The sequence below is a fragment of the Diuraphis noxia genome, unplaced genomic scaffold, assembly GCF_037042655.1.
Source record: "Diuraphis noxia isolate RWA-SAM2 unplaced genomic scaffold, SU_Dnox_SAM2 contig0005, whole genome shotgun sequence".
Classification (NCBI taxonomy): Eukaryota; Metazoa; Arthropoda; class Insecta; order Hemiptera; family Aphididae; genus Diuraphis; species Diuraphis noxia.
Window position 1 is genome coordinate 8237589 of NW_028301715.1, and position 13046 is coordinate 8250634.

A 13046-nucleotide genomic window follows, 5' to 3' on the forward strand; every position below is an offset into this window, starting at 1 on the left:
CTATGTAACTTAGCATATATTTTAAGAAAAATGTACTTTTCATGTCCCAATGCAATTTAATGCATAATAAAATGTAAAACTTTTCCATACAGTTAAAGATAAGTATTATATTGATACGTATTTTCACCTATCCAGTATCCAGCATACCTAATAATAATTGTGTTATATTGAGTATTAACTTTTATGAATGCACTTACTGATATATTGAGGGACGTATCGATATGACGATATCGTAAGGACACATAATATTCTCATCCCTCATTTTCGTAGCCATACATAATTATTCTTATTTGATGTGTTACGCTAAGTATTATATACCTAGTTATAAAAAAATATTTTACATTATATTTCTAAAAATTTTTAAATTAAAATCTATTTTTTTCCTATGATCAGGTGTCAATTTATTTGTAAACGTCTTAGAAAAAACTAAAAAATTTAGTTTGACTTTTGATCTGAACGGAACTTTATATAATAAATTAATAAACATACAACATAAAATAAAACACGCGGGTCATGGCGTAGAAAAAATCCGAGATGTTCTGTTTCAAAATAGGTACATGTGATACATCATCATACATACAAAGAGCCAAGAGACTGTTGTAATCAATTTTAAGTTTAGTACATTCTACTTTTTCCATCACTTATAATATGAATTTTATGCACATATTTTTTTAAATTTTTTTTTCGACTGCTTTTTGTTTATGAATAAGTTTTTAACAGAGTGATTTTAAGTTAAAATAAACTCTAGTTATGAAGTAAATAAAAGTAATTTTTTTTAATACTTGATATAATACACGTGTTTGTACTTAAGCCTTTTAATCACCTTAATGTTTAGTTTAGAAAAGTTTTTTTAGTATGTTTTTGAATTAATGATATTTCCTTTTTCACTAGGAGTAGATAACTACCTACCAATTAATTTGTCTTGTAAGTTGTAAGTGCATTAATGCTGTAAAGGTGACTTGTTTTCAATAATATTATACAGATACCTAAAATTATTACTTTTGATCGAAAATACTTTTATGATAAAAAAATAATAATATTAGTGGTACAAAAATGTACTTATAGATATTTTAATAGTTACAGACGACATCTATTTTAAGTATTATTTTATTCAAAACTTTTCACTCTATATTAAAAGTAATGAAGAATAAACATCCACATTGCGTTTACCGAGAGTAAATAGTGTAATATTTATACTTGAAATATTTTTCTTTTAAAATATACTGAATGGTTATGAAACTAATATATTATATTATTCAACGTATTATTTTCTTAATTTTGAACTAGTTGAAAATACGGAATAATACGATTGGGCTATAGGAATAAAGTATTTTTGTAACAAAAACATTTATTTATATTTTTTACTAGCATAATAAAATAATTAGTTTTTAAAATTAAAAATTAATGATAATTGATTGAGAACGACTTAACGAACTCTATATATAGGGTTGAATAATATGCGGTAAAAAGCATTTTCGCATCATATTTTTACATTCATAATACACACAAGATTGATGATTGATTAGTGTTTGAATAAAAAAATTTGATTAACTATACCTATATCTCTATATCTTAATTAAAAAAAAAAAAATGTTTTTTTTTTTTAAATTTGGAAATGAAAACTTATTAAATTAATTGTATCATACTATGTTATTTTATATCAAAACTGATATTTATTATAATAATAGTTATTTATACTAGGCATAGACTATAGAGTGGCATAGACGCATAGTTATTCGTATTTGCAAGACTAATTAAAAAGTATTTGAAGAAACAATTCATTCATTGTTTTTACCAATTTTACATTCGAATTACTAACCACTGTGAATAATAAATTTGTAAGCTATAAACTCACACATGTTTCGTTACCTAGTTTATTTTCCACGCAAAACACAACACTTGTATCATAGTTAAATACAATTAATTATAATGTTTTTGACATTCAAACATAACGTAATTTATTATTTTTCATATTTCAACATGATAATCAAAATATTAAAATTATTTAGATTTTTTCGTTATCTGCTAATGATATACGATATAGGACCTCGCAAAAAGGAATTTTTAATGTTCCTCATATTGAGAGCTGTTATTAAACATTATGCATATTATATACACTTAGACAATTAATGATTTCCATTCATTATCTTATATTCTCTTTATGATTATACACCTGAACTTTGATTTTGAAAACTAAATCGATTGTCTTAAATATTATGAATGCACGTAACTCCTTCACTTATTTTTGATAACATAGGTACCCTACCGTCTATAATGTATACGATGAACATAGGTATCTAATGAAAGCCTTAATTAGATATAGTGAGCAGTATGGTTTATAGTATGTTATTTTGAATGATAATATTTTAAGCACAAGCATGTTTGTATTTTAATATACTTTGCCTGTTCAAAATATATATTATAGAGATGCGTATTACTTGGATTTTATTTTAATGATTTCACGTAAATCCGATATAATTACAAGACAATAATATTTGATTTTAAGTGTACCATTTTCTCAGCAATATAATTCTCCTCACAGTTCAAACTTCAAACAAACATCGCTACCAATCTACTATAATAGGAATAATATGATAATACGATAATACATAACGTTACTGGCTTAAATTACAATTTGGTTGGATTAGCCGCGGGTGTTAAGGTTTCTACAGCAGCCCTCGAATGTGAACAAATACATATGGGGACTTAATATTATAAGGTAATAATTACTACGTCTAGCTAATTGTATGATTGGCCTTTACGTACTCGAGTCGCGATTCCTGCTTCATAGTATGCCTTATCCGCTGGAACGATGTCCGTGTATCTTAAAAGAGCCACCAACAATTTCACAACCAATGCGCTGAGCGACGATACGTCGCTAAAAGCACATCGCATCGCGTATAAATGTGATATGAACATGTACTTTTCGAATTCTTTCCCGAGTTCTGAATCTGGTTGCTTGGTATTTTCCATCTGAAAAATTATTATATCACTGGTATAACATAATATATAGTATTGTTTTAACAGATTTATTTTTCAAACACTTATTTAAACATTATGTTACGAATTGGACGATCTCCAAGCATGTCCGAAGATAAGAACTACTATTATATGACGCACCTACTAGATCGATTGACATAATATTTATGATAAGAATGTGAAATAAAAATTGTGCGTCGTTCAAAACCCGTCGTACACGCAAACGCTAAACGGTACCTACTCCATAAGCGCATACATTTTACACCCGTGTTCAATAATATTGTACACTGCATTTTATCATTTTGTCGTTTAAAATTTTGGAGTGTCATCGGCGATTCAAAACGCGCCGCACATTCAAATGACAGTTAAAAATTAAATACTTATTATATTATTCAATAAATCGTCGTATTTAATAGTGCTATGTTAATATAAATTGATAAAAATATAAAGCTGATCTAGCATAAAATATAAACTGAGTACATATTAGTTTATATTTAAACTGAAATACATTTACATCCGAATGTTATCAAATATTCAATTAAATAGATAGTTATTTCAATGTTTATGAATCGATAGGTACCTATATCACACAATTTATTTACCATGATCTCAAATGTTCTATTTAGCGTGTACTTCCGCGCGTTGACTTACTCTATGGTGGGGTGCCTTGTCGTATTTTAGTAAGATTTTTAGACGAATTAATTGTACACAATATCAATGATGTGTGCAATATATTGAACAGTGTGATTTTAGGAAAACTGTGCAATATTGATGGATTGAGAATTGTGTGGATTTGAACGACGACCTTTTTTTGAAAGTATGCGGTAATGATGACCGCAATAAAAACTAATAGAATAAAGCAGATACAGTAAAGAATATTATAGAACAATATTGGTGTTCGTTCCGGGACAGGTTATATTCTTGTACCGAAAATTATTTTGTTCGACGATTGCATTTGAAAAATTATGAACTCGGATTTAAGTCATATCGTTTAATTATCATTGTCATATTTTTTTGTCGTTTTTAGGAAATAATAATATTTTCCTTCTCTATATTAAATAGTGTTTTTAACATTTGTATAAAATTGCCATTAGGTTAATACACTAAAGGGTAAATATTAAATTATTTCAAATATTCATGTACATATTATTATGGTTTTAATACTGGCGAAATAATTATGTAAAAGGTATAACAAAAACAGTTTTAAATTTATTACCCAAACTGAAAATTATTGCATGTTCCGTTATATACGAATAATAACAAATAAATTACATACATTTAAATTAAAATTATAACCTTACTCGCATATTTTTCGGAAATATTACTGTCTGAAAATAAATATAATACAAACAGAGATCTAATAAAACAAAAATATGTAATACCGGCATTACCACATATTGACGAGAGTGTGAATTCGCGTAATATAAGTCCATATAGATACATTCGAAGTTTATATTATATTATGATCTTTGTATTTTTTGGGGTTTTTTTTTTTTTTACTATTCAAATTCGGTATGGAATCTATACCACGATTGAGATCAATTCGAAAATACATATTGTGAAACAAAGGCCTTGAATTATTTATGAACTTTGGGAGATCGAAATTCCCATGAGAACGTGGTCCGTATTGTAAAGATGGTACCTTTTTTACAACGCACAACATAATATGTACGATGTACCTAAAGGTATTGCGAATTGCAGCTATGCTCATAAGACTTTAGCAAAACCATTTACATTAGCACATTATAATAATATATATACGTGCAGTGTGTGTGCGTGTTTGTTTGTTGTAATGATATAAGAGATGTAAACATATATTTGAACAAATGTCGTATGTGTGTGTGTGTGTGTTTGTGAGTGCACAATATTTCAACTCGATGATCTTGTTAAAATTGACAGCAAAAAACAACCACATCATGCTTAAAGTAATTCTATTCGATATCAGCTGTATGGTTAAAATAAAATAGGCTCGCAATCATCATACAATTTTGCTTTGAGCCGTTTCTATTTTTCGATAATATGACATATTTGTCATTTTTTAATTGAATTTAATTATAAAATATATAATTGACACTTTTATACGATTTGACGTTTCAAGGTAATATCGTGTGTCGTACTCTCGTACTTATAAACACGCAATTAATTTTCCGATAGATATTCCTGTTTATTGAACATTGCATATCACCTATTATTATCTGTTATAGTGTCAAATTTTAATTGATAACTCTTACCTATAGCGCTTACACTAAATAATAAATAAACTAATAACTAATTGGTAGGTTCTATATAGTTCTATATACCATATCCAATAGTTCGTAATTTTTAACATGTGAGGTAATGTGGCACCCTTATAAGCTATGCATAATATAAAAACCGATAAATCCGATAATAATAATTTATTGTGATTGTTATTATGAGCACTTATTGTTTTATTTTTTTTTAACTCAGGATAGTGTTTTTTCATGTTATTTATAAAAAATATATTGATGATTATAAAAATGCTAAAAATTTTATAATGTTTTGAAAGGGTGAACTATATAAGGATATGTATGCTATTAAAAATAAAAAAGTTCTGGAACAGTGGCTCGATAAATATCGTATGAATATTAAAGCTTGAAAAATAGATTTTAACTGTGACGTCTTGTAAATAATTTTAATTAAGACTATAATTATACCTACAACTGGCATTGTTTTAATTTCGAAATTAAATATTTAATTTATTTTCATAAGTAAATATGTATAAAGAAATATAATGATATATAGTTTTGGTGATTAATTTGTTGATCAGTTTTCTGTTGCTTTAATATTGTATGATTATAAAATATGCGTTTTAATAAAAAGTCACATTCAATAATTTATTAGCGCTCGGACGTCTGTAAGGGTTAACTCACAAAAGTGAAAAAATACGTTGAAATAAATCAATAGTAATAACATTGTGTATACTGTATATGTTGATTTTATACCAATTTGAAAAACATATCTCTCAGCTTGGCCCAGATATCGTAGCTTTCTGCTTTGTCCATCCCTCGTTTACCGAACACGTCTAATGCTATGCGTCTGTATATATTGAAATTCTGAGGAAAGGCTGGTACGTCATACTGCATATATAAGTTTAATGCTTCAAAAGCATTACCTTCCTGAAAATTAAATAAATAATAATATTAAAAAGTAAGCATAATATATATGTATTTTATTAATTAAAACAAAAATAAGTCTTTTAATTAATGAAGAGATAGAAGACGATTGTATTATTACTTTATTAGTGTTATTTCGAAATTGTATTACTTTACTGCAGTATTTTAAAGTTGAACTTCCTCTTATTCTAGTATTTTACAATTTAATCGTATTTACTAAATACATTTTAATTGTAATTTAATAATAATATTGGTTACCAACATTATATTTTATTATTTTTTAAAATAATAACTATTATTTGTCTTTATATTGTTCAAAACGATGATATTATAGTATTTTATTATTTTATTTTATATAAATAGTATAAGGCACCAATCAACTGGATTGGGTTTTACTTTAGTTGACATGTCAACCATAGAATAAGTTTAATTTCACCCTATTTTACCCTAAGCAAGTCTGTAGCATATAGCGCAATATATTTGTGGAGAACAACTTGTCCGTGTGGTCGGGCGATGTCCAAGCATTTGGACCATTGGCCCTGAGCTGATAACATGTCCAGTGCCTCTTCAACGTCCATGTCAGACAACAATTGTTCTGGTTTTCCTTCCTTTTTTAGACTGTCTTTATAACATTCCGAAACATATCTTTCAAAGCTGAAAATTAAATCATGCGTTTCATTTCATTTCTTTTAATTATGTAATTTACTTAATACCATGATGAATGGTTTGATTGTAATTTAATTTATATTAAACTGGAAAAATAAAAATAAAAAAAATCAGAAATTAAATTAAATTTGTTTTTGAGAATAATAATATTATTATGGTCTTGGGTTTATACTTCGTTATACTTCATTGCTACGCAATCAAATATACAATACGATTTACATTAATGCATTATAATTATGTCGAATACTTCGATTAAGCGATCTCGAATGTAGAAATTCCTAGGTACAGTGTTTATATTTTTAAAAATTATCAAAATTAATGAGATATTAAAAGGTAATTTATAGGCTATAATAATATAATAATTTGATGATATATGTCATTACTCTTTTAAATTTTTTTATAAAGGCCCAAATATTAATAAACGGGCTTAATAAAATTATAGGTAGGTACATATCAGATTATATTAGTTTAACATTTTGTTAGATTTTTTTTCTTTATTTCATTACATGATTTGCATAGATAATTACAATTTATAAAAGCAGATCGACACTTTGACGGATTAAAGATAATTAATGCATCAATAAAAATAATTCTACTTACGAAGAATCTAATTCAGAAGATAATTTTCTGGCTTTAGACCAATAATCACCCGCGATAAATGCATCTATAGCTTCTTTCATCATATCAGCACACACAAACACTTTAGCTGCTAATAAGTATTCTTCATATTCTATTAAACGCGGTCCTGTAAAAAAAAATTGATTTTTTAGTGATTTTATCCGCCATGAATTACCAACAAATTATCTGATTCCTTATCAATAAATATAATACTTTAGTCTTTAATATATTTTAATAATACTATATAAGACGAAAAAATATGCTAAAAGTTCTGTATATAGTGACCTAGTTTACGAGTTGCGCTAATTTTCTGTTTATTTTTTTTTAAATATTGATTTAAATAATAGCTGTATTGTATGTTCTAAAACTGTTAGGTAAATTACGTATAACGTTGAGAACCATAAAAAAAATAATGACACTTCTTGTAAAATTCTATTAGGTTAACAGAACACAGTTATTCTAGTTTTTTATGTCATCCATTATCCAACCTAAATAACATTATTAAATTTCATTGTTTTACTATTTCACACTTTAACACACGATTATAATTCCGCTGTACATATATTATTTGCTGATAAATAACGATATATAATACTTAATAATATGCTATTGACATATTGTATTCTACAATAGGGACAGCTACACAGCTAAGAGTTTAAATTTTATTTAGGCATTCTTATTATCAAACTGGTTTATCATTTTCCTACACCATCGTTTTTGATTTTATATATTATCATAATATTATGACCATCGCGATAATATTACGGTTTTTGTACTATAAACCCGTTTCGTGTACTATTAGTCTATCGATTTCGAATGTCAATACAATTCACGGAAAACATCCAAATTGAATTTATATTATATTATTTAATTTATTTACGGTACATAGCGTAACGACCAATAAACAAGCATTGTTCCAGAAAACTGTTTTACATCGTGTATACATTTTATATGTTAACAACGCTTTATTGTTAATAAGAGTAGAATTATCGTTATAAAATAGTATTGTTTGAAATTAACTATAAAGCAATATTTTACATTTGTTTTGTACAGATTTCAGGCAAAAGTACACATATTATTTGTATATTATCTATAATAATATTATTATTACTTTGAATGTTTAAACGCTGACTGACACTTCCAAACGAATTGCCATCCTTCCGCCACTTTGTACACGGTCGGTATCAGCTGGCAGCCCGTCGAAAATTAAATTATTAGCTGACCCGTATATAAAGCTTTCACACGTTATAACTAGTACGTTTAACTGAATTATAAAAAGTGGTAATCTGTCATTTTGCTGATGTAATCCAATAAGATTAACGTTATTAAATCTTCAATTTATTTCCATTAATATGTATCGAAAAAGCTTTATTTCAAGCTAGAAAATCTGCAGACAAGGTGGTGTTGGAGGTACCGCGTAATAAATTGCGTGTCAAAATCGATACAGAAAATATTCATCATTCTCCTTTTTAATTTCTAGCATTGGAAAAGGATAATGGGATTAATGATAACACTCAATTTATTTTATAAAAGGAAGACGGTGCTGCAATGAGGTTTGTATTAAGATATTAAATTACTCGTTAACTGAATATACCTAAATCGTATGATATTATTGTGTTCGTTTGAACGAGTGAAAATAATAAAAATAAAATACATTTATCTAATTATTGTATTTGTATACACACCCAAATACGTTTAAAGCAGCGGCGTTTAAATATTTAAGTACAAAATATTTCATTATGTTGTGTTGAATTGAACAACGATATTATATTTACGATTCAAATCAGATATTTCATCCTTAATCAATAACTTAACACGGTGTACGATAGTGTAAATAATAAAAAATAAAACTAGCAACACAACCTTTCGGAACTTACCTAACTTTTTAGCAGCGTCCACACACTCCTCACCGTCTAAGTATTTTAATGTCATCCGCGTCGCTTCGTTGAGCGTTTTTGATATAATACGGTCGTCCTTACAGTTGGTTGAAGTAACCTTTTCACACATATAAATATCTATTAATATTGTCTATGGACGAAATTCAAAGAGACAACTCAATTGGAAAAATTCTCAAATTTTCACTTTTGTTGAATATTACATGCCAGAATATTTTTTACACACAAATATTTTCAGAAGCTATAAAAATGATGTTCATTACACCTATGAAACTGTTTTAGATTCTGAGCGGAGTGAGGAATGTATTGATTTTACAATGATGTGTTTTTTTTTGTGTCTGTCATCACGTTTTCAGGCAGTAAAATTGCTTCGATTTTCGACTTCAGTACTTCGTTCGATCAGAAAGTGAAACTAGTTGGTACTTGTGAGAGAGGGGAGGGTCAAAAGTAAAAAATTACCCATATTTTTCTTAATATTTGGGATAAACAAACTAAAAATTAAGGAAAAAACGGGAATTTTTACGCACAACATTTTCACACTGGAAATTCAAATTCAATTTTTATGAGCATTTGAAATTTAAATTTTTACAACATTGGATTTTCACTGGATTTCACATTTAGCAATTTTCTTACTTTGGTGTAACTCTAAAACAAATTACCGCAGATACTTGAAATTTTCACTGAATGTTTATATAGACATTTTCTATATTTGATATAATTTTCAAAATATTTAGATTTGTTTTGAGCTGTTTACTAACATTTTAATTTTTCAACTTTTTTAGTTTTTTTATTCCATAAATATCGATAAAAATTTATTTGTTGGGTAGAAAAGCTTGAAAATTTAATACAAGGCTTATAACACATTGTAATAATAACAGTTGGAAAATATTAAAAATACATAAACATAATTTTTTTTTATAAGCATTTAAAGTTCAAATTTTGACTAAATACGTAAACATTACGGCAATGTTCAAACTATCTTAGATAGAAATTCATAAAAGTTTTTCTTTTTATATCTAAGATTTGAAAATTAAAAATTAGGCTTCTAACATATTTTTACAATATCAGTTGAAAAATAAAATAAATACATAGTTACAATTTTTTTTTACAAGCATTCAAATTTTAATTTTAATATGTATTCTGAACTACATGCATAATATTGTATTGATAATTGATATAGATTGAATTATATACGTTTCAAGGACTTGTCATTCAACAAAATAGTTAATCTGTAGATATGGAAGTATAATGCATTCCAGAAGATGTTACTAATAATATTTACCAAAATATTTACGATTGGAAAATTATAAAGAAATAAAAACGACGCACTCACACATTTCTCTATAGATAGTAATAAAGTTTGGAATATCTATACCACAGTAGAATAACACAATAATTAATGTATAATGATTGCATTGAGTTTATATATACCTTGAGCAAACAGTCTACGGCCGTTTTGAACTCTCCATTTTGCTCCCACTGACTGGCCTGCGCGAACAGACTGTTAATGTCTCTGGTCACTCTGGCGCCGCACTCTCTGTCGTATTCGGCTTGCACCTCGTCTAGTTTGGCCGGCAAGTATTCACGACACGACTTCAATGCTTCTACCCACATCCCCTTTTCCTGTAACACCAAAAATATCGTTTTACACACACACATACGCGTCAATTCATTTATTTATTTTTAATTTGGTTAGTAGTTAATATATACTATTTTATAATATCCTCTGAAACAGACTTCACCCAATTACCTTATTTTAAAACTGTTAATTAGATAAATAGTTAAAACATTATTAATTAAAATTGTGTGTATAACGTGACCTAGGACATTATGATTATGAGAAAAAAATATATTAAAAATTTAAAAGAGAAAAAATCAACTACATTTATAACACTAATTACTGTGTATAAGTAGAAACAGGAACATTTTAACGATCAACGAGTTTCAATAGATATTAATTGAAATATTCTAATAAACTAGTTAATTCTAAGACTAAAAATATTTTATTTTTTTAATCCATTATTTTTATACATTTATACAAATAATTTAAAAAAGATAACTTACTTCTTATGTCACGTAAAATTTATTAACCTATAATTGAGGATTTGTGTTTTATCTTATAATGTCACGATAATTATATTTAAAGTTAGGCTGCTTAACTAGAGTTAAGTTTTAAAATATCATTTTAATCAAATACGAATTCAAGAAAATTTAAAGTAGGCATAACAGATGAACTCTTACTCACAATATTATTTTCTATATATTTTTCTAGAATTATTAACTAAGATCTATAATCATGAAAACAATTTTGTTATAAAAAAAATAGACCAAACAACTATTATTTACTCGATAATTAAAATTTTAATTTTATTGTAAGTTCTCAACTAAAACGTTTTGTTTATGATATTTTGTTATGTTCATAATAGTTTATCGAAAATTTGTATTGGATGTGATGTGCATATTATAATAACAACAATAGTTTTAAATTGGTTGCTAAAATTACTAATAGAATAGTGTATCAGTGTATATTTATAGATAAATCGAAATTATTGGTAATCTTTACAGTATTACTAATTTTAGACAGTGTATGGTAAAATTATACATTAAAATAAAAATAACTGAACGAAACTTTCAACGCCATGTCAGTTTTGTATAACTTGTATTTTATTTTATACACAATATAGGTATATAGAAAATATATACTTATTATACATAAACAGTTTTACATATGTACTTGTATTCTCAGTAAAAACATTTTTTTTTTTTTTTATTTAGTCTGTCAGGTCGTTAAACATTAATTTTCGGTTATGTTTCGGCGTAAATTCATTAATAATTATTATTTTTAACCCTTCGACTATTGCATATGATGTTTTTAGTCAAAGATTTAACAGATAAAATTAAAAATATTTTATTATATTCTAAATTATTTTAAATATAGGTACATATTTAAACTATAAAAAAAAAATTATACACTTTTTTGTTACTGTTATGCACTATGAATGCTAAATCCAATTAGTTAAATTGAAAACTGAATAAATAAACCAATTTAAACTTATAATTTAAATTTTGGATTCTTAAATAAATCAGACTAATGGCTTATTAATGTATTATATCATAATTAATCATAATGCATGCGTAAAAAAGCTAAATTTTCAAATAGATACGATTGAAAAACTGTCACCTATCCAAACCTATAACTTACGGTTTATTAAACGATGTGTGCATTTAGCTTTTGATATACAAAAAAACAGAACCACCAGCCACCAGGTGTATATCGTAAAATATTATGTTTATACATTTTAGTAACGTAATTTATTAGGTAAAATAATATTAATTTTATTACAGATGGGGTTCCACTCGTTAGTTATAGCTTTCGATTCACTTTGAAGATAAAAGTACACATAATCATATTATTATAATTAATTAGTGTTCAGTTAAAAAAAAAAATTAGCATACTATTTTTATTAAAATATATAAAGTATATTTTTTAAATTCATAAATATTTTAATCAATATAAAATACGATAATACTAACTACCTATCTAACTTTCTTATATTAAAAATGTTAACATTGTGATTTTATATTTATTACATTTATCTAATAATATTGAGTATGAGTTAACATTTCACGCATACAAAACGTAATTTATGATTAATATTATTTCGTTAATAATATGATTCCAATAATATAAAACTATTCACTGTCTTTATTGTGCTCACTGATTTTCGAATGAACTAGGTTTCTAAACAAATTA

The 13046-nt window shown here is 26.3% G+C and overlaps 1 protein-coding gene across 2 annotated transcripts in view; it reads right to left on the bottom strand.

The window, feature by feature from the left end:
• Oseg2 (intraflagellar transport protein Oseg2) overlaps window positions 1-13046 on the bottom strand; it is a 105979-nt gene that overhangs the window by 17376 nt on the left and 75557 nt on the right. The window contains exons 24-30 of one of the 2 annotated variants that reach the window (XM_089229615.1): window positions 10724-10915; window positions 9275-9392; window positions 7380-7524; window positions 6560-6767; window positions 5943-6116; window positions 2767-2973; window positions 197-318 (exon numbers count right to left, since the gene is read on the bottom strand). In XM_089229615.1, coding sequence (XP_089085741.1) covers window positions 304-318; window positions 2767-2973; window positions 5943-6116; window positions 6560-6767; window positions 7380-7524; window positions 9275-9392; window positions 10724-10915 — 1059 coding nt within the window. In that variant the 3' untranslated portion in view covers window positions 197-303. Of the gene's footprint in view, window positions 1-196; window positions 319-2766; window positions 2974-5942; window positions 6117-6559; window positions 6768-7379; window positions 7525-9274; window positions 9393-10723; window positions 10916-13046 lie in introns of those variants that run through there. The other variant, XM_089229614.1, reaches the window with a different exon arrangement.